The sequence below is a fragment of the Henckelia pumila genome, unplaced genomic scaffold (genome assembly GCF_033568475.1).
Source record: "Henckelia pumila isolate YLH828 unplaced genomic scaffold, ASM3356847v2 CTG_461:::fragment_3, whole genome shotgun sequence".
Classification (NCBI taxonomy): domain Eukaryota; kingdom Viridiplantae; phylum Streptophyta; class Magnoliopsida; order Lamiales; family Gesneriaceae; genus Henckelia; species Henckelia pumila.
This window is the reverse complement of record NW_027331831.1, coordinates 9,856,662-9,878,354: the sequence shown is the minus strand read 5'-3', so window position 1 is coordinate 9,878,354 and position 21,693 is coordinate 9,856,662. Positions and strand designations below refer to the sequence as shown.

At 39.3% G+C, this 21,693-nt stretch overlaps 2 protein-coding genes across 2 annotated transcripts; both read right to left on the bottom strand.

Annotated features, from left to right (window-relative positions):
* Nucleotides 1-12,558, bottom strand: LOC140871971 (uncharacterized). The gene is made up of 4 exons (XM_073274709.1): nt 12,269-12,558; nt 10,165-12,199; nt 9,824-10,023; nt 1-325 (listed from the first exon to the last, which is right to left on the bottom strand). Exons 1-4 carry the CDS (start codon nt 12,556-12,558, stop codon nt 1-3), a joined length of 2,850 nt encoding a protein of 949 aa, XP_073130810.1.
* Nucleotides 12,559-16,470: 3,912 nt separating this feature from the next.
* On the bottom strand, nt 16,471-21,390 carry LOC140871289 (probable alpha,alpha-trehalose-phosphate synthase [UDP-forming] 9). Its single transcript, XM_073273733.1, has 4 exons — nt 21,183-21,390; nt 18,060-20,131; nt 17,679-17,946; nt 16,471-17,545 (listed from the first exon to the last, which is right to left on the bottom strand). The coding sequence occupies exons 2-4, from the start codon at nt 20,042-20,044 to the stop codon at nt 17,216-17,218; spliced, it is 2,583 nt and encodes an 860-aa protein (XP_073129834.1). The 5' UTR covers nt 20,045-20,131; nt 21,183-21,390; the 3' UTR covers nt 16,471-17,215.
* Nucleotides 21,391-21,693: the final 303 nt, after the last annotated feature.

Here is a 21,693-nt window from a genome sequence, read left to right as displayed (position 1 = left end):
TTAGCAACCCGAGGCCCCACACTCATATTCTGCCTCATTGTTGGAAGCTCGAAAATCCAACCTGACTGTCAATCTGATCTCATCTCCACAGGGGGAAATCAAAAGTGCCCCCACTCCACATCCTTCATTGTTAGAAGCACCATCAACATATATCTTCCACAAGTCCTCCCCTTCCATATGTTTGGTTTTAGCTAAAAAGTCGGCCAATGCCTGAGCTTTAATAGCTAACTTTGGCTCATACTGAATATCATACTCACTAAGCTCTGTAGTCCACTTCACCAATCTTCCAGAAATATCAGCTCGAGTCAATATCCTCCCAATAGGACTATTGGTCAGCACCACAATAGGATGTGATAGAAAGTGTAAGGCCCGGGATTAATTAGAGATTAATCCGAAATTTAATTTGATTTTAATCCGTGTATATTTAATTTGGGAATATTTAGAGTTTTGATTAAATTCTAATATTCTTAAATTATTTAGGGTTGAAATTGAAGTAAAATAAGGGCTGAGGGCCAAATTGCAATTATTGAAGAGTTGAGGGACCAAATTGCAATTATCTTATAACTTATCAGATTTTAAGTTTATTAGTCAGCATGAAACGTGTACTTCATTAGATTTTCAGAAAAATAAGAACAGAGTTTCGTTCTTCTTCAATTCCTTTGAAAGTTTGATTTTCGATTTGCCGTAACTTTTGAACCGGTTGTCCGATTTCAATTCCGAAAAGTGTTCTGGAATCCTTACGACAAGGGCTTCGATTTGGTGTAAGATTTTATATATTTTAGCATGGTTTGAATTTCGAAAATTGATAGATATCAGATATTGAGTTGTCGATCATGTTTTACAATTTGTATTGCGTCTAGTTTCGACACCGGATCAAAGTTGAATGCTTGAAGGGATTGATTATGATTTGTAGCATGTATCTTGACAAGTATAGCTGCTGATATGTTGTTGTATGGCTGAGTTTTATAAGATATATGCTGATATATGAGTTGAGTTACAAGTTTCGAAGTCGGGAATTACGTCGGTTACCGATTTTGAATCGCTACGTTGTTTAATCGAGTTTTGGAACTGTTTTGATAGCCGAATTCTGAGTTGAAGTTGTTATTGAGATGTTATCAATGTTATAGTATTTTTATTGTTCAGTTTCAGTCAAGTTTGAAAGGCCAACAACACGAGACGCCGACTTTGAACGAACGAAGAAAGAGTTGAGGTTTGAAATGCGATTGATTGATGAATTCTTGATGGTTTTGACTCGTTTCTGAAATGATAGATTGGTATGAAGTTTGATATATGTATTTTGATTATATCTCGCAGATTTGAAGAGTTCATAACCGAGATAAACGAAGGTATAATGACGACATCGCGAAGTAGGGACATTGAAACTCAAGAACGATTATCTTTGAGTTGGCCCGCAAAAATCACATACTTGTTTATGTTTTGATTTGATTGTGATGTTGTCGATCCATCTCAGGTAGTGGATCTTTATATTTGAGTTGATATGATGCTATATCGAATTGATTCTAAGCCAAGGTTGCGGTTAACCTTATTTGCGAGTCGTTTACGAATTCGTTAGATGGATATCCATGTCAAGATCAGTTATGAATCTTGATGGCTTCGAAGTTATGTGAATCAAATCGTCTTTAAAGCGTTGAGTACTCTATTTGTTGAGTTGAGTTTTAAATAGAGTCGTTATGATTTATTTAACGCTTTCGATATGTTGGTTATACTGAGAATTATATCTCACCGGAGTTTATCCGGCTGTTGTCTTGTTTTGTATGTGTGCATGACAACAGAGAGGGTAGGAGCTGATCATCGACGTCATTGACAGCTGGGAGAGAGTCTAGCACGCGAGGGTTCGGGTTGTAGATGAGGTCTTGAACTTTAGAAGCATGAAACTTTGGTTTAGTTGGTTTTGGAATACATGTATCAAACTTGAGATAGTTTGTATCGTTGTCGTTTATCGTTTCTTTAGCGACTTGTGCGATGTAATAAATACATGTATAGATGCTTGAGACCTTGTTTATATTAATATGCATGATTTGGATCTTTTATATCATGTTTAGACTTGAGTTTGATGAATTGGAAGGAGTTGAAGGGATCAAATTTGCGGACAAAGAACAAGGCAAGTTTCTGCTCCAGGAGGCGCCCCCGCGGTAGTTTTTGACGGCTCGCGCGCAGCCTGGAGATTAGCCTACTGTTTTGGAAAAAAACAGGGGCGCCCCCGCGGTAGTTTTTGGCGGCGGGGGCGCACCCCTTTTTGAAAAAAAAAAAAAAAAAATTTTTAGATCCTTTCTTTCCTTATTAGTTTAATTATGCTTATTCATTAAATGCCCTTAAGATTTGAGATTAGCAACCCGAGGCCCCATAACAGGTGGTATCAGAGCGTTAAGTTTCTCGGACTAAGAATAGATGAGCGGGATAGATCGAGTCTTTTACTCTGATTTAAGTATTCTTGAAGCATGTTTATTATCTGACTTGATTTACAGCTTTAAGAATTGCATGCTATCCGTTATCTGATATTATTTGAAGCATGTAATAATACGACTGAATCAGATTCGATCTTTTGAGAAGGCATTGAGGAACTGAAACAGAAATGTGTTATGATATGATGAACTGTACACTAATCTGTTTGATTATCAGATATGCCTCCCCGACCAGCACCGAGAGTTAGGCAGACATTGGCTACGAATCAGCCTGAACAGACAAATGCTGCACAGGTCCCAGTGACAGTGTCTGAACATGGACAGGGTAGTACGTTTACTGATGAGTTCAGTGATGCTAATCCGATGGAGAAACTTTTGAAACGATTCCAGTCATTCAAACCACCGAAGTTGCAAGGAACAGAGAATGCTATAGAGTGTGAGAACTGGCTGGAAGATATTGAGCAGTTATTTGAGTCCATTGATTATACAGATGATCATCGTGTGAGACTGATAATTCATCAATTGCATGGCCTTGCCAAGAGTTGTGGATAGCGACGAAGAGAGCACTGGAAAACCAAGGTACTGTTATTACCTGGTCTGTATTTCGAACTGCTTTCTATCAGCGTTTCTTTCCTGTGTCTTATCGCAAGGACAAAGGAGCAGAGTTTGCAAGTTTGCAACAGGGACAGTTGAATATTGAAGAATATGTTGCCAAATTCACTAGCTTGTTGAAGTTTGCACCACATATCGCTATTAGTGACGAAGCTCAAGCCGATCAATTCATCAATGGCTTGAATCCTGAGGTGTTTACACTGGTGAATTCGGGAAGACCGAATACCTTTGCTGATGCTCTGAATCGAGCAAAGGGTGCAGAAGCAGGGATACTAAAACAACGAGGAGCACAGTTTGTGCCACAGCCAGTGAGACAACCACAAGAACAGCCACAGATTCCACAGCCACCTCGATTTGAAGCTGGAGGTAGCAGCAGTGGAAAGAAAAATTTCTTCAAGGGTAAGAGCAAACAGTTCAAGAGATCAGGTGGTGGTAGCTCTTCTAGTTCTAGTGGATCCCGACAGTCTAGAGCTGGACAGAAGTCTGATGTATATTGCACCAAATGTGGAGGTCGCCATACCGATGAACAATGTCGAGGGGTGTTTGGAAGCTGCCACATTTGCAACAAGATGGGACACTTTGCAAGAGTGTGTCCACAACGAGGATCTGAAGGTGCACAGGGTACTAGAGCATCGAGACCGGTGGGTCAATCTACATCTTCTGTTCACTCTTTTCAACCACAGCCTGCAGCACCGAGTAGAGGAGGAGGTCAGATGGTGAATCAACCTCCAAGGCAACAAGCAAGGGTGTTTGCATTGACTGAGGAGCAAGCACAAGCGGCACCAGATGATGTGATTGCAGGTAACTATTTTCTTTATGGTTATCCTGCTTATGTCTTATTTGATACTGGTGCGTCGCATACTTTTATATCTGAGCAGTTTGTTGCATTGCATTCATTACCTGTTGAGCCCTTAGCTACTGTTGTATCTATTTCATCACCTCTGGGTCGAGGTATTGTATCAATGAAGTCTGTACGAAATTGTATATTACAGTGTGAGGGGCATGAGATTGAGCTTGATTGTATTGTACTCGGTTTGTCTGATTTTGATTGCATAATCGGTATTGATATGCTAACCAAGTACAGAGCTACAGTAAACTGTTTTCAGAAGATTGTGAAGTTCAGACCTGATATGACTGATGAATGGAAATTTTATGGTAAGGGATCACGAGCTAGAATTCCTTTGATATCTGTTCTTTCTATGACTGACTTGTTACAGAAAGGGGCAGAAGGATTCCTTATTTATGCAGTCGATATACTGAAAACTAGTCCGAAATTGACTGATATACCGGTGGTGAGCGAGTTTGCAGATGTATTCCCTGATGAGATTCCAGGATTGCCACCGTACAGAGAGGTAGATTTCAGTATTGAATTGATGCCAGGTACACAACCGATATCAAAAGCACCTTACCATATGGCACCGATTGAATTGAAAGAACTGAAAGACCAACTCGAAGATTTGTTGGCCAAGGGTTATATCAGACCGAGCGTCTCTCCTTGGGGTGCTCCGGTATTGTTTGCTAGAAAGAAGGACGGATCGATGAGACTATGTATTGACTACCGGCAATTGAACAAAGCAACGGTAAAGAATCGCTATCCTTTACCTCGTATCGATGATTTATTTGATCAATTGCAGGGATCGTCAGTATATTCGAAGATTGATTTGCGATCCGGATATCATCAACTGAGGGTTAAAGACGAAGATATTCCTAAGACTGCATTTAGAACCAGGTATGGCCATTATGAATTCATAGTCATGCCTTTTGGTCTAACGAATGCACCAGCAGTTTTTATGGGATTGATGAATAGGGTATTTCAAAGATATCTAGATGATTTCGTGATCATATTTATCGATGATATCTTGATTTATTCTAAGAATATGTGTGAACATGCTGATCATCTCCGAATTGTATTGAGAACGTTACGGGAAGAAAAATTATATGCCAAGTTATCCAAATATGAGTTTTGGTTGCAGCAAGTCGTGTTTCTTGGCCATATAATTTCAGGAGATGGTATATCAGTGGATCCAAGCAAAGTAGAAGCTGTGATCAGTTGGCAAAGACCGACGTCTGTGCCAGAAATTCGAAGTTTTATGGGCTTAGCTGGTTATTATCGTCGATTCATTCGAGATTTTTCATCTATAGCGAAGCCTATTACACAGCTTACACAGAAGAATGCACCATGTGTTTGGTCTGAGGCATGTGAAAGGAGTTTTGTTGAACTGAAAAAGAGATTGACTACTGCGCCTGTGTTGACAATCCCTAAAGGTACTGGTGATTTTATTGTTTATTGTGATGCTTCTCACCAGGGTTTGGGATGTATTTTAATGCAGAAAGGATATGTTGTTGCTTATGCTTCTCGACAACTGAAACCACATGAGGTTAGGTATCCGATTCATGATCTTGAATTGGCTGCCATCGTTTTTGCATTGAAGATCTGGAGACATTATTTATACGGCGAGAAGTTTGAAATCTTTTCTGATCATAAAAGTCTGAAGTATCTATTCTCACAATCTGAATTGAACATGAGACAACGACGATGGCTTGATTTATTGAAGGATTTTGATTGTGAAATCAAATATTATCCGGGAAAATCTAACGCAGCAGCAGATGCCCTGAGTAGAAAAGTATGTGCTCTATCTTTATCTACTGTCGGTGTATCTAATTTGATTGAGGATTGTTGTGTTTCTGGGTATGTATTTGAGACAGATAGAAGGCCGATGAGAGTGTATGCAATCAGTGCTGAGCCAGAGTTGTTGATTCGTATCAAAGAAGCACAGAAAGCTGATCAGAATGTACAGAAATCGATTGAAATGATCAGATCAGGACATCAGTCTGAGTACAAGATTAGTGACGATGATATCTTGTATGTGAATAACCGAATAGTTGTTCCCAATATTGTAGACTTGAGACATAATATTCTGAAAGAAGCCCATTGTAGTCGCTTTAGTGTTCACCCTGGAGGCAGAAAGATGTACAACGACTTGAAGAGTCAGTACTGGTGGAAACAAATGAAGTCTGATGTGACTGAATTTGTATCCAAATGTTTGAATTGCCAACAGGTGAAGGCTGAAAGAAAGAAACCGGGTGGCTTATTACAGAGTTTATCAATTCCTGAATGGAAATGGGATCACATTTCCATGGACTTTGTAACGAAGTTGCCACGATCATCTCGAGGATGCGATGCTGTTTGGGTGATCATTGACAGATTGACGAAAACTGCGTGCTTTATTCCTTATCGAATGACTTATCGTCATGATCAAATGGCGGATCTTTATATTCGAGAAGTGGTAAGACTTCATGGTCTGCCAAAGTCGATTATATCTGACCGAGATCCGAGGTTTACTTCGCACTTTTGGCATAGCCTACAGGAAGCTCTAGGTACGCATTTACATTTGAGTACTGCTTACCATCCTCAAACCGACGGTCAATCTGAACGAACTATTCAAACGCTTGAGGATATGCTTAGAGCTGTAGTACTTGATTTTGGTGTTACATGGCAAAATTCTATACCACTCGTGGAATTTTCTTATAACAACAGTTATCAGACGAGTATAGAGATGGCACCATTCGAAGCATTATATGGAAAGAAGTGTCGATCACCTTTGTATTGGGATGATGTTTCTGAGGTACCTGAGTTAGGGCCAGATATGATCAGACAGATGACTGAAAAGGTGAAACTGATACAACAGAGAATGAGAATAGCACAGCACAGACAGACCAGATATGCGAATGTACGACGACGGCCGTTATCATTTGATCAGGGAGATAGAGTGTTTCTGAAGATTTCACCGTTCAGAGGCACCGTTCGATTTGGAAAACGAGGGAAGTTATCTCCGAGGTATATTGGGCCGTATGAGATTCTCGAGAAGATAGGCAATCTAGCTTATCGACTCGCTTTTCCTATGTCTTTATTTGGAATACATGATGTCTTTCATGTATCGATATTGAGGAAGTACATATCTGATGCATCTCATGTGATTCACTCCGATGAAGCTGAGTTGGATAATACTCTTAGCTATTTCGAGCAACCTATTCAAGTTCTTGATAGAAAAATGAAGCAACTCCGAACGAAAACCATTCCATTGGTGAAGATTCAATGGAGTAGACACGGAGTTGAAGAGGCGACTTGGAAAGTCGAAGAAGATATGAAGCAACGATTTCCTTACTTATTTCATTGATGTGAGTTCTTATTCCGTTTTCAGTTATTCTTTATTCTTATGAGCATGCGGACTGCATATCTATACTGTTTATGAATTCGAGGACGAACTCATGTCTTAGTGGGGGAGAAATGTAAGGCCCGGGATTAATTAGAGATTAATCTGAAATTTAATTTGATTTTAATCCGTGTATATTTAATTTGAGAATATTTAGAGTTTTGATTAAATTCTAATATTCTTAAATTATTTAGGGTTGAAATTGAAGTAAAATAAGGGCTGAGGACCAAATTGCAATTATTGAAGAGTTGAGGGACCAAATTGCAATTATATTATAACTTATCAGATTTTAAGTTTATTAGTCAGCATGAAACGTGTACTTCATTAGATTTTCAGAAAAATAAGAACAGAGTTTCGTTCTTCTTCAATTCCTTTGAAAGTTTGATTTTCGATTTGCCGTAACTTTTGAACCGGTTGTCCGATTTCAATTCCGAAAAGTGTTCTGGAATCCTTACGACAAGGGCTTCGATTTGGTGTAAGATTTTATATCTTTTAGCATGGTTTGAATTTCGAAAATTGACAGATATCAGATATTGAGTTGTCGATCATGTTTTACAATTTGTATTGCGTCTAGTTTCGACACCGGATCAAAGTTGAATGCTTGAAGGGATTGATTATGATTTGTAGCATGTATCTTGACAAGTATAGCTGCTGATATGTTGTTGTATGGCTGAGTTTTATAAGATATATGCTGATATATGAGTTGAGTTACAAGTTTCAAAGTCGGGAATTACGTCGGTTACCGATTTTGAATCGCTACGTTGTTTAATCGAGTTTTGGAACTGTTTTGATAGCCTAATTCTGAGTTGAAGTTGTTATTGAGATGTTATCAATGTTATAGTATTTTTATTTTTCAGTTTCAGTCAAGTTTGGAAGGCCAACAACACGAGACGCCGACTTTGAACGAACGAAGAAAGAGTTGAGGTTTGAAATGTGATTGATTGATGAATTCTTGATGGTTTTGACTCGTTTCTGAAATGATAGATTGGTATGAAGTTTGATATATGTATTTTGATTATATCTCGCAGATTTGAAGAGTTCAGAATCGAGATAAACGAAGGTATAATGACGACATCGCGAAGTAGGGACATTGAAACTCAAGAACGATTATCTTTGAGTTGGCCCGCAAAAATCACATACTTGTTTATGTTTTGATTTGATTGTGATGTTGTCGATCCATCTCAGGTAGTGGATCTTTATATTTGAGTTGATATGATGTTATATCGAATTGATTCTAAGCCAAGGTTGCGGTTAACCTTATTTGCGAGTCGTTTACGAATTTGTTAGATGGATATCCATGTCAAGATCAGTTATGAATCTTGATGGCTTCGAAGTTATGTGAATCAAATCGTCTTTAAAGCGTTGAGTACTCTATTTGTTGAGTTGAGTTTTAAATAGAGTCGTTATGATTTATTTAACGCTTTCGATATGTTGGTTATACTGAGAATTATATCTCACCGGAGTTTATCCGGCTGTTGTCTTGTTTTGTATATGTGCATGACAACAGAGAGGGCAGGAGCTGATCATCGACGTCATTGACAGCTGGGAGAGAGTCTAGCACGTGAGGGTTCGGGTTGTAGATGAGGTCTTGAACTTTAGAAGCATGAAACTTTGGTTTAGTTGGTTTTGGAATACATGTATCAAACTTGAGATAGTTTGTATCGTTGTCGTTTATCGTTTCTTTAGCGACTTGTGCGATGTAATAAATACATGTATAGATGCTTGAGACCTTGTTTATATTAATATGCATGATTTGGATCTTTTATATCATGTTTTAGACTTGAGTTTGATGAATTGGAAGGAGTTGAAGGGATCAAATTTGCGGACAAAGAACAAGGCAAGTTTCTGCTCCAGGAGGCGCCCCCGCGGTAGTTTTTGACGGCTCGCGCGCAGCCTGGAGATTAGCCTACTGTTTTGGAAAAAAACAGGGGCGCCCCCGTGGTAGTTTTTGGCGGCGGGGGCGCACCCCTTTTTGAAAAAAAAAAAAAAAAATTTTTTTAGATCCTTTCTTTTCTTATTAGTTTAATGATGCTTATTCATTAAATGCCCTTAAGATTTGAGATTAGCAACCCGAGGCCCCACAGAAAGTAAGGTCTGAGCCTTCTTGCTGTCATAACCAAAGCCAATGCTAGCTTTTCCACTTCCGAATACCGGAGTTCAATACCCTTAAGGGCATGTGAGAAAAAATAGATAGGGTGTTGAGTTGTTCCCTCCTGCCTAAGGAGTACTAAACTGACCGCCCCTTCCAAAGCTGACAAGTAGATGTATAACGGCTCACCGAAAATTGCCTTAGCCAACACAAGAAGTTCAGCTAAGTAATTTTTTAGATCATCAAATGCCTTCCCACATTCGTCATCCCATTCAAATTTCTTGGCTTTACGCAGCACCTTGAAGAAAGGTAAACTTCTATGAGCTTATCTTGATATGAATTGAGATAAAGCCGCTATCTTTCCTGCCAACCTCTGAACTTCCTGCAAATTGCGAGGAGGAGACATGGATCGAATGGCTTGCACTTTTTCCGGGTTAGCCTCAATCCCCCTCTCAGTAACCATGTACCCCAAAAACTTGCCTCACCTGACTCCAAATACACACTTCTCTGGATTGAGTTTCACACAGTAAGTCCTCAAAGTTGAGAAGGTCTCCTCAAGGTCGGCCATCAATCTCACATCATCCTGAGATTTTACCAGGATATCATCCACATAAACTTCCACATTTCTACCAATCTGGGAGGCGAACACTCTGTCCATGAGTCTCTGATAAGTGGCCCCTGCATTCTTCAAACCAAAAGGCATCACTTTGTAACAAAAAATTCCATGAGAAGTAGTGAAACTTACTTTGTCCTGATCTTCCTTAGCCAAAGGAATTTGGTGGTACCCTTGATATGCGTCCATGAATCATAAATACTGATGACCCACCGTAGAGTAAACCAACTGATCAATTCCAGGCAGTGGATAGCAATCTTTTGGGCATGCCTTATTTAAGTCCCTGAAATCAACACACATTCTCCACTTTCCTGAACTCTTAGGGACAAGGACCACATTGGATAACCAGGTAGGGAATTGCACTTCCCTAATGTGTCCTGCCTTAAGAAGCTCATCTACCTCTTTCTTAATGACCTTATCCTTTTCTGGTCCAAAGTGTCTCTTCTTCTGTTTTATCGGCCTTACTCCCGCAAGAATATTGAGTCGATGAACCATAATTTTTGCGCTGACCCCTGTGAGCTCTGATACAGACCAAGCAAAAACATCTTTGTTCTTCTTCAAGCAACCAACCAAGCTTTGCTTCACCGACGAGCTGAGATCAGCGGCTAATTTGACAATCTGAGCTCCAGGGGTTAACTCCACCTTCTCATGGCCTTCTTCAGACATCAGAAGCACCTTCTGACCAAACATCCTCGGTGTCCGGCCCATTGAAACCATTCCTACCTCCCTCCTACTTCTCTTGGCATCAACCTTTACTTCGTTCTCATAGCACAACCGAGCTGGCTTCCGATCACCCCGAACAACCCCCACTTCTTTTCCACTTGGGAACTTCAATTTCTGGTGGTAGGTGGAGGCCACAACTCGAAAATAACTCAGGGAGGGGCGTCCCAAGATCCCATTGAAAGAGGATGGTGCATCCACCACCGTTAAGCAGGCCATCTTGGTTACTCTCTGATCCGCACTTCCAAGAGATAAGGGGAGCACTATTTGTCCTAGGGGTTGTAAAGCATGACCCGTGAATCCATACAATGCCTTGGTGATTGGGTCTAACTCAAATCCTTCCAATTTCATTTGGTCAAGGGTTTCTTTGAAGATAATATCCACTGAGCTCCCAGTGTCCACAAAGATGCGAGCCACATCATAATTAGCTATGGTCAAGGTAACTAATAAAGGATCATTATGAGGTATCACCATATCCTTCAAATCTTCCCTTCCAAAACTGATGTTCGGATCAGCAGGACAGCTGAGCTGAGCCTTCACCTCAAAATTTTCCAACCTACGCCCATGAGCTTTGCGAGCCCTTCCTGAATCTCCATCCGTAGTTCCCCCTGAAATCATATGGATCATACCCCTATGAGGGTGATTTGCAATTTGTTGAACCTTCTCTCCCTGACCATTTTGAGGAGCTCTTCCTTGATGATCACCTTGATTCCCTCCAACTTCATTCCTCTGATTCCTCCATTGTGGAGCTTGGCCTTGGCGAGGAGGATTTGCCCTTCGAGTCAGCTCAGCTCTGATTCGAGGATCATCATACATTATCCTCTGAACCTTTTCACTTAGCCTCTGACAATCATTGGTGACATGCCCATACTCCTGATGAAAATCGCAAAACTTGTCAGATGGTGGTAACCGCGGGCCTTTCTCAGCATTTCGGGGCCTCACAAGTGCTCGTCTATCCTCACATACTTGCATCTCCAGGCTTACTGAGAGTGGTACGTAGGGGTAGGGTCCCTTAACCCTGTTAATCTCTTCTGCAACCCTCTTCCTTCCTCTTTTTGTCTTTCCCTCTGCCTTTGCTCCTAATTTGGTACTTGGTTTACTTCCAGACGTTCCTTCCTGTCTCCTTTGCCTCTGTACATCCTCCAAGTTCACATACTTCTCAGCTCGACTAAGGAGCTCATCATAAGTCAAAGGAGGTTTCTTGACCAAGGATTTGAAAAACTCTCCTCCCCTCATCCCTTGAGTGAAAGAGTTAACCAAGGTATCAGCAGTAGCAGCAGGTACTTCCAAAGCTGCTGTATTGAAATGCTGAACATATTCCCTCAATGGTTCCACCTCAGATTGCTTCAAATTAAACAAACTGAGGGAATTCTTCAAATATTTTTTGCTACTCGCATATTGGTGTAAAAAGGCTGAACTAAAGTCATTGAAATTTCGGATGCTACCAGGCTGTACGAGGTTGAACCATTGCTGAGCTGACCTCACCAGAGTAGTGAGGAAAACCCGACACTTAATTGCATCCGAATATCTATGTAGCAGAGCTGCATTTTCAAATCTTCCCAAATGCTCCTCCGGATCTGAGCTCCCATCATACTACCCTAAAGTAGGCTGCTTAAAATTTGCAGGGAGTTCTTCATCTATAATAGCCCGAGCAAAAGGGTTTTCTCTCTGTATAGGCCCTGGCCGACCTCCGACTTGCCGACCCAGTCTCCTGATCTCTTCCCACACCGCATCCATTGGGTTTTGCTGACCTACGGGTGGAGGGGGAGGTGGTGGTGGATTCTGATTTATGGCCGCTTGCACCGTTTGAGTGATGAACTGGCTGAGCTGATCTACAGTCATGTCCGCCATATTCCCTTTTCCCCTTCCTCTTCCTCTTCCTGACATATCTACGTCTTAGCTTAAAATTCCCACAGACGGTGCCAATTGATATACCTCAATAAAGTGATCTCTTTGGATGAGCTGATGAAACTCCTCCAACAGAAGATGAACTGCTGATGACCTGAAACCATGAACAAGAGTGTTAAGGGGTGCCGGAAGGTACTCCGGCGTATCCCCTCCGACGCTCAAGTCAGATGATAGGATAGCAAAATATAGAGAGTGGTGTGTGCGCACGAGTGAAAATTCGGATCTAAATAATGAAAGTGAACCTGGTATTTATAGGAGAGAGCTCCGCATTTAACGCCTACCTTCCTTATCAAGAACCCGAGAATCCCGGGATCACGATCTCGAATATCTAGGTTGAGATCTCGCCCGAATCATATCTGACAAAGGAAATAATAATACACTTAATCTGAGCTGAACTGACATCCACAAGACTCTATATTGCTACTCTCCCTGGAGTCACTTAGGAAGGGGTGAGTGGGTTATTGCTGAACCCCGGAACTCACCTTAAACACTGATCCTAACATCCTAGCTGGCTCACCAAGGTTGCCGAACAAATCTACTAAGTTAACTCCCTACTGACATCAGGGCTGAGCTGAGCTCCCAAATTCCCGAGCTGAGCTCCCGACCTGAGCTGGGAATTATGGTGGGGAGCTTGGCCGAGCTCCCGACCCGAGCTGGTAATTATATCGGTGGAGCTTGGCCGAGCTCCCGAGCTCCCGAGGCCGAGCTCCCGACCCGAGCTGGTAATTATAGGGGTGGAGCTTGGCCGAGCTCCCGAACTCCCGAGCTCCTGAACTGGTCCTAGTTGATTAGGGGTAAGCTTCTATCTTAGGATCATCGAGGAGCTGAGGTGATTTTCTCCTTCGGAATTATGGTCCGAGCTGGTAATTATATCGGTGGAGCTTGGCCGAGCTCCCGACCCGAGCTGGTAATTATAGGGGTGGAGCTTGGCCGAGCTCCCGAACTCCCGAGCTCCTGAACTGGTCCTAGTTGATTAGGGGTAAGCTTTTATCTTAGGATCATCGAGGAGATGAGGTGATTTTCTCCTCCGGGTATCAATACTATATAGTTAGGATTATGTATTTGATTTGGTAATAATAGATTTGATTTGAGAAAGGTTTGGATGATAAATTTCATTTGTCTATTTGAAATTGTGCATCTTAATAATCTTCACATGAAATTATTTTAAAATCTATTTGAATTTTTTCGTTTCAGCAAGTCAAACAATTCGAAATTCCTTCATGTAATTTGAATTGAAAAAGATGTGCAAGTTACGGCCTTAGTCCAAAAGTTTGTAGATATGCGTAGAATTAATTCATCTTAAAGATAAAGATTTGTGAGAAGTTTCAAAAGAGAATTGATCATTTTGTATTCTCATGGTCTGAAAAATATATTTCTCTTAAAAAATGCCTCATTATATATTTCTCAGTTCTCACCAAAATAAACCAGGCCCAGATTATGTTTGGGCTTCAATAATTATTAGGCTAAAGAGCAAAATTTTAGGCTGAAATATTATGGCGTGTTCTCCCCAATAACTGGGCTAACAAGCCCACACTGTTATATGATTAACCAGGAAACGAGCTACACCCGGCCCATTATATTCCTTTTAGAAAAAACTTTTTATTATTATTTTTTTTTTAAGAAACTTCATATCGCAATGAAACTCCACACTTTAAATCACTTTATATTGCATTTTCATTTTTTTTTTTTCAAAAATAAAAAGGAAATAAAACAAAACTTTATATCGCAATTAGAGTCCAGACTCCAGCGTCTCCTTTTCGCACAGTGAATAGAAATTAGAATGGAAAACCAAATCAAAACATAGTCAAACAGTAAATCCATTTTATTTATTTATTATTTTTAAAAAAATAAATCCATTTTAATTTTAATAAAATTTAGAGATGTAAGAAAAATTTAATCTAATGGAATCCAAGGAATCTAATTTTTTTTTCTTACAGAATAAACAGTTATAATTTTTCGTAGTCCAATACCATACACATTAAAACAGTCTTTACTGTTGTCCAAAGGTAATTTAAAAAAATTCCAATTTAAATTAATTTAACCCAAAATCCATAAACGTAATTAAAAAAATCTAATTTAAATTTATTTATTTATTTATTTTTTAAAACTAATTTAAATCAATGTAACCCATAACATGTAAGAGTTTTAAGGTAGTGTTTGGGAGAGCTTTTAAGAAGAACTTCTCAGCTTTTTTTTCACAAAATTTCACAATTTTTCAAATTTTTGTGAAGGAAAAGCCGAGAAATGCTTCCTAAAAACTCTCCAAAACACTATCTAAGTTCGATTATTCTGAAATCTTTTCAATGCCATACATACGCGCACACACATGTACGTATCAGAACATAAAGACAGTGACCATTCCAGCTATTTAGTAGTGAGTTGGTCGACGCTACCGTATTATAAAGTATAAACAGTACCCCAACTCTTCACCCAATAATATGGTAATAAAATCACAATTATTTTTTTGAGTTTATTGCACCAAACCCTCACTTGGAGAATTTTCTTCATTTACTTCGGTTATTAACTGAAGTCGTAGATAGATAATTACCGAAGTAGTGTCACGTGAAGTAATAGGGTACTGTTTTACTTCACATTATAACCGAAGTCGTAGCCCTGAAATTACCGAAGTCTTTGGTCGGTTCATGGAGCCAAAACCGGTTCAAGATTGGGCCGGTGCCGAAGTAAAAAACATATCTTTTACTTCAGCAATTTCATTAAATAACGAAGTAAAAAAAAGTCGTTTACTTCGTTAATTTCATAAATTCCCAAAGTAAAAGACATGATTGTATTTCGTCGATTAATGAAATTGTCGAAGTAAAAGAAATACTTATACTTCGACAATGCCACTAATTGACGAAGTAGAAGAAAGTCTTTTACTTCGGCAATTTCACTAATCGACGAAGCAAAAGAATGTTTTGTACTTCGGAAATTTCACTTTAATCAACAATTTTTTTGCTAATATTATGTTCATGGTATAATATTAGGTCTATAGTACGAAAATATCCTTCTTTTATTATAATATTTTTCATATTTACTCAAATACATCACAAGTATTTGTGAATAAAAAATATTTATTTTGATGTGGATGATGTATATGAGAAGATATGAAAATTATTACAATAATAAAAAGTAATTTTCGTATCATAATCCTAATATTATATAAAAATAAAGGTTATTTTGGCGCAAAAACAACGCATGTTTAACAAATCGTCATGACAAGAGTTAAACGTGTAACTATTACAAAAGGTTGAGGGCTGAAATGCCTATTAAAATTTCACATGAGAGAAATTTATATTTTTAATATTTCACAGAGAGTTTGGTGCAATTAACTCCTATTTTTTTACATGGACCCACACATAATATCGTATTATATATAGGCCATACACAATATATATTTATACATATACATTTTATAACCCTTGACAAGATTAAGGTAGAGTTTCGAAATTCTTGTAGCAAACACTTTTGAGTTTTTATTTTGCAAAATTTAAATAATATCAGATTAATTTAGCCAAAAAAAAAAACTCAAAAATACTTCCAAGAAGTATTCTAAAACATTTCCTAATCACTTTCATGGTGGAGCTTTTGAAACCGTACACATTTTACACAGTATTAAATTAAATAACTCAATTTATTAGACATGTATACATTGAAAATCAATATATTCTAAAAAACGATATACTAATTACCACCTAACACTTAAAATGTTATTTAAACTCAGCATAGGCAGTTTTGTGTTTTCACCCAAAAACTCTAAAATTTTCTCGTTTATCTCTATTTCACTCCAACACTTTCTCTACATCAAATTCAAACACAAAATATTCATGGTTCATCTTCGTCCTATACAATTTCTTATTCATGAAATTCAATTACATTATATAATAGAAAAGATATCAAATGCAGATAATTTATAACGTGTTTGCTCATAATAATACATCTATATGATACCGCCTGGGCGGATTTCTTGGTAGCCCTAAGTAGCCAACACCCACAGGCGGCACACCTTCACAAAAATCAGTGGGTGACAGCTTAACGCACAGGAGCCGCCAAAGCGGTGTCTTTTACAGCAATGTTAAAAATTGAATGAAGGTATACATGTGATGTGGGGAAACTTTCGAATTCAAACTTGATCCGTCAACCGTAAGTAAAAAGAGAACAAAAGAGATCTGCCAAGATCACGAATCAAACAAACATTACATTTGGAATTATCTGTTCAACTATACAAAAACAATGAAGCCTTGCTTGTCGCCATCTCCAACATTTGCAAAGCTGAATTTCGAGGGAAATTTTTTTTCCCAAAAGGCTCTTTCTTTGATAAAGATTTCCACCCCACCGGCCAACACACGAAGATCCGGGCATAAATTACTTCATTTCATATTTCATGTATTTAAATGAATGACACGTGTAAATTACATTTTTAAAGTTATTTTATATTTTCATGTCACTCATCTATGTACATGAAACTTGATGCAAAACATCATTTGGAATACATGACCTTGACTGCATCGAAGTAAGATCCACTAAAGCCCAACTCAACCCATCATTCACATCCTATTTCAAGTTAAGATTATGTCTCACCTTTTTCCGCCGGCAAAACAAATTCACAGAAGCAGGAGTCAATTTGAAGAACCAAACTTTATAAGAAGCCATTATCAAACTCGACCTGGAACCGTGCACTATGCTGTCTAGGCTTTGGATTAGAAGAACTGGCAAGCCCCCGAAGCAGTTTCACAACATCAGCAGTGTCATCAAGATAATATTTAGCCTTGCTTGGCTTCTGCCCAACAGTGCAAGCAAATATTTCTGGAGCTACAGGAAGGGTTGGATTAGAAACTGTGCTTAGTATGCTCTCAAACATATCTTCATCCGATCTATCATCTCCAATACACATCACGAAATTTGGAGCTTTGCCATCATTAACCATCATGGAGATCACCTTCTCCGCAACCAAACCTTTGGTCACTCCCTGCAAATCAAGAATAATCAGTGAAATCATGTCTGAACATGACTGGACATTATTTAAGCGTGAGAACCAAGGGACATCGGGAGGGAGGGGGGGGGGGGGGTGGGGGGTGGTGTGTGCGGGGCGGGTATCGTACTTGTGGTTTTACTTCGACAATATGTTGTCCCCTCCGAACAACAACAGGTTCGTTTGCAAGAACGTTTTCCAAGTGCACCAAAAGTTCCTTGGCTTGGCAGGATCCGAAGTCAGGATCTGCATCCTGATGGTGCCACACCAGTGCGCTCTCTTTAATTTCCATATAAGATCCATCAGTTGCTTCTGTGTATTGTTTCATAATTGGCTCCACTATCTTTTTCCAATCAAGATCGGAAGCTAAAGCTTCCCAATCAGAGCTGCCGCTTGACCTAAATAAAGAATAAATTGACCTTCGATTCGTTGAAAAAAGGCAAGCAACAAAAAGACCAGAAATGACTTTGACCAAAAAGTCCAAGAACTATATGAAAAATTTCCCACATACCTTATAAAGTATCCATGTTCAGCAGCAAGTCCCAATTTCTCACATGGGGAAAGCCAATCACTGAGTGACGCCCTGCCTCTCCCGCTAACGATAAACACCGTGTTATTTGGATCATTACACAGAGCATCAAGCACAGTCACCACGTCAGGTGTGGGAGATCTGATCATGGAGGATTGAGGAACAACGGTACCATCATAGTCCAGGAATATCGCCCTTCTACTAGTCCTTTTATATGCCGAAACTATGTGATCCACAGATAACTTCCTAAAACTAGGAGAAAGTGATATAACTCTGAAACTGAGGCCTAATCCAATACCCCAGCACCGTTTATCGTAATGATCCTTGCATGCTCTCTCCAAATCCTGCATGAAACTCCGAGCCCAATAAGCTATATCATGAGAACTAACATATCGGTAGTGTTTCTCATGCCGCAGTTGCTTTTCTGCATCAGGAATGGTAATGGCCATATTCATAGCCTCGGCCACGGCATCGATGTCCCATGGATTCACCCTAATTGCTCCACTCAGAGAAGGTGAACATCCAACAAACTCTGACACAACAAGCATGCTCGTCCTAGGAGAATCTGCTTTTGTACTCATTGCTTCATTCATACCAGAAGAACCCTGCCTGCAGACCACATACTTGTAAGGGACCAAGTTCATGCCATCCCTAACAGCATTAACTATGCAACATTCCGCCATAGCATAATAAGCACTCTTCTCACTGCGAGAAGCATGACGATCAATCAAAATCACGGGTGCATAACCAGGGTAGCCTAAAACCTCATTTATTCTTTTTACAGTCGAGTAAGTTTCCTTTTTGGCTTCTTGAACATCTTTCCCAGAGCTCCTAGCAGGATTCACTATTTGAATCAAAACTAATTTTCCTTGAAACTCCCGATGTTGCTGCAGGAGTTGTTCAAAAGCCAGCAACTTAAGACTGATGCCTTTGAAAATATCCATGTCATCTACACCAAGAATCAACTTCTTGTCCTTGAACTGCTCTCTGATCTCCTTGACTTTGTTGCATGTAGAAGGCAAATTCAGCACAGATTCCAGCCTACCCATGTGTATACCTACTGGGAGGATTTTTATATACACAGTGCGACCAAAATAATCAAGTCCAATGTGCCCTCTCTTAGATTCATAATCCAGGCCTAGCATTCTACCACAACATGAGAGGAAGTGACGGGCATAGTCAAATGTATGGAAACCGATTAAATCAGAATTTAATAATCCTTTCAGAATCTCATCTCTAACAGGCAATGTTCTATATATCTCTGACGAAGGAAATGGACTGTGAAGAAAAAACCCAAGCTTGATTCTATTGTAACGCTTCCTTAGAAATGTAGGTAGCACCATCAGATGATAATCATGAATCCAGATGAAATCATCTTCAGGGTTGACTACTTCCATGACCTTGTCAGCAAAGCTCTTATTTGCAGACACGTAGGCCTGCCACAGCTGTCTGTCAAAGCGATCTCCATGATCTGGGCACATAGGTAGCATGTAGTGAAAAAGAGGCCAGAGTTGTTGCTTACAGAAACCATGGTAGAATTTTTTTTGGATATCTTGCGGAAGAAAAGTGGGCACACAGTTGAAATCGTCTAGAAGTCTTTGTGCAATTTCCTCCTGCTCTTTGGCTTCTATTTCAACTTTGAGAGATCCCACGTATATAACCTCAGTATCGCGTGTAAAACCATCTTTCAACTGTAACAAAAGAGAATCCGCATCCAAACTGAAACTCCATTTACCAGTCCCATTGTCCTTCTGAGCATGCAAAGGCAACATGTTTGCCACTATAATTTTCCTCTCACGGCAAATAGATGATGTGCTGTCTGACTCCGCGTCACTGTTCCCATGTCCATCGGATATGACACCAGGAAGAGTCATCACCCTAGGAAGACCTCTAGGAGTTTGGGGGAGATTCAGTAATTCTTCAGACGCCAAGTCGAAGAAATTCCCACACGACCTTGAAGCCATCATAGCAATATTAACTTTTCAGGTCCTGATTTCTAAGAAACTGCTGTCCAAGACTTAGATGAAGTGATGTCAAGAGAAACGCCCACAAGCCTGCGTAAATAGGAAATTCTGGTAAACAATTTTAATCAAGGGTGGTAGCACCTTCATTTCACATAGATACATTTATCCCAACTAATTACCATGTGAGGAGAATATGCATGCAATCCAACAGATAATCGAAAATGGAAAAGACCTCGACAGTAAATAAAATTAAACCATAAGATCAACCAGTTCTTAAAGCTAAACATCATTGTAGCAACTAAATGATGATACCAGAGGTCTCAGAAAGTAGATCTATTTACCGAAAGTTTCACTGATACAAATCACACAAGACATATAATCGACGTGGAAGTAGCACTGATGATGCGCAAAACTTAAATACCCACAGCAACCAGTTTCAAAAATGTATACCATATTATCTTCCCTTTCATATGCAAATGCCAGGAAAGGCCAAAAGCCACCAGCAAGTAAATAGATAACTCGCAGAAAACTGTTCTTGAACAATAAAGAATGTGAAACTACGCAAGCTATGTGGTGCCCTCTCTCTGTACAAAATTTTCCTTCCAGCAAAAACACGACGACTGCAACAGTATATACGTGCCGTCGATGAAGTAGAAGCACAAAAATCGACACAGCCTCCAGTACAATCAGCGTGCTGAATCATACCACATGATTGTAGCAAAGAAATTCAAATCTCACCAAAACACAAAATGATTATAAAAGTCAACAAAATTCGATGCAGAATCACAAGATTTACCAGAAACACAACTTTAATAAAAGCTACAAAAGTATCAACACTTGAGGATAAAGCGAGCACGTAGAAAATACAATTTTCATGTATCAGCTTTTAATCTTTCAACACGAAGCTCAAAATCCAGCAAAAAGAAAAAAAAGAAGGAAAAATTAACAAATATATTAAATTAAAAATTAAAAACATAACTAAAAATTCAACCAATTTACTTCAGTTCTCCGTCATAAATGCTTCAAAAAACAACACAAAAAAGGAGCACGGTACGAACCTATCCTCCATCACCCCACTCTTGTCCCTAATCCCGATTGATTCACACAAGAAACCGAGAAAAAACGAAGTGAAAGTACTTACATGCGATCTGAATACTCGTCAGCACGGAAGAAAACGTTTCTCAATTGGTTTCCTCGTAGAGTTTTCCAGAGAGAGAGAGAATGGAAATGAGAGGAATTTGTACAGATGGATATGGTTTCCTAGAGAGAGAAAGTAAGAGAGATTTTATGCTTTTGGATGGAAAAGGATAGAGATAATTAATGCGAATGGGATAAACCAAATGTACAACCACCCCAAGCGAATGGTACAAGAAGTTGAAACTTATAAGAATATTTTAAACACAAAATAATGAGAAATGAGGTGGAAATTTGGTGGGAAAGAAGAGGATAGAGACGAGGTGGAGCTTAACTGCGGTTTATTAATTCAACTAACCCTGGTTTAGGGTTTCGCTTTCGAGTTTTTTCTGCCACGTCCCCACTTCTAGATTAGCCCTCGCGGTTGTTTATATTAACCATTTTGCCATTTTCAACTATAATAATTGACAATTCATTTAAATCAATCAAAATTTAATTAATTTCTTTAACGTGAATAT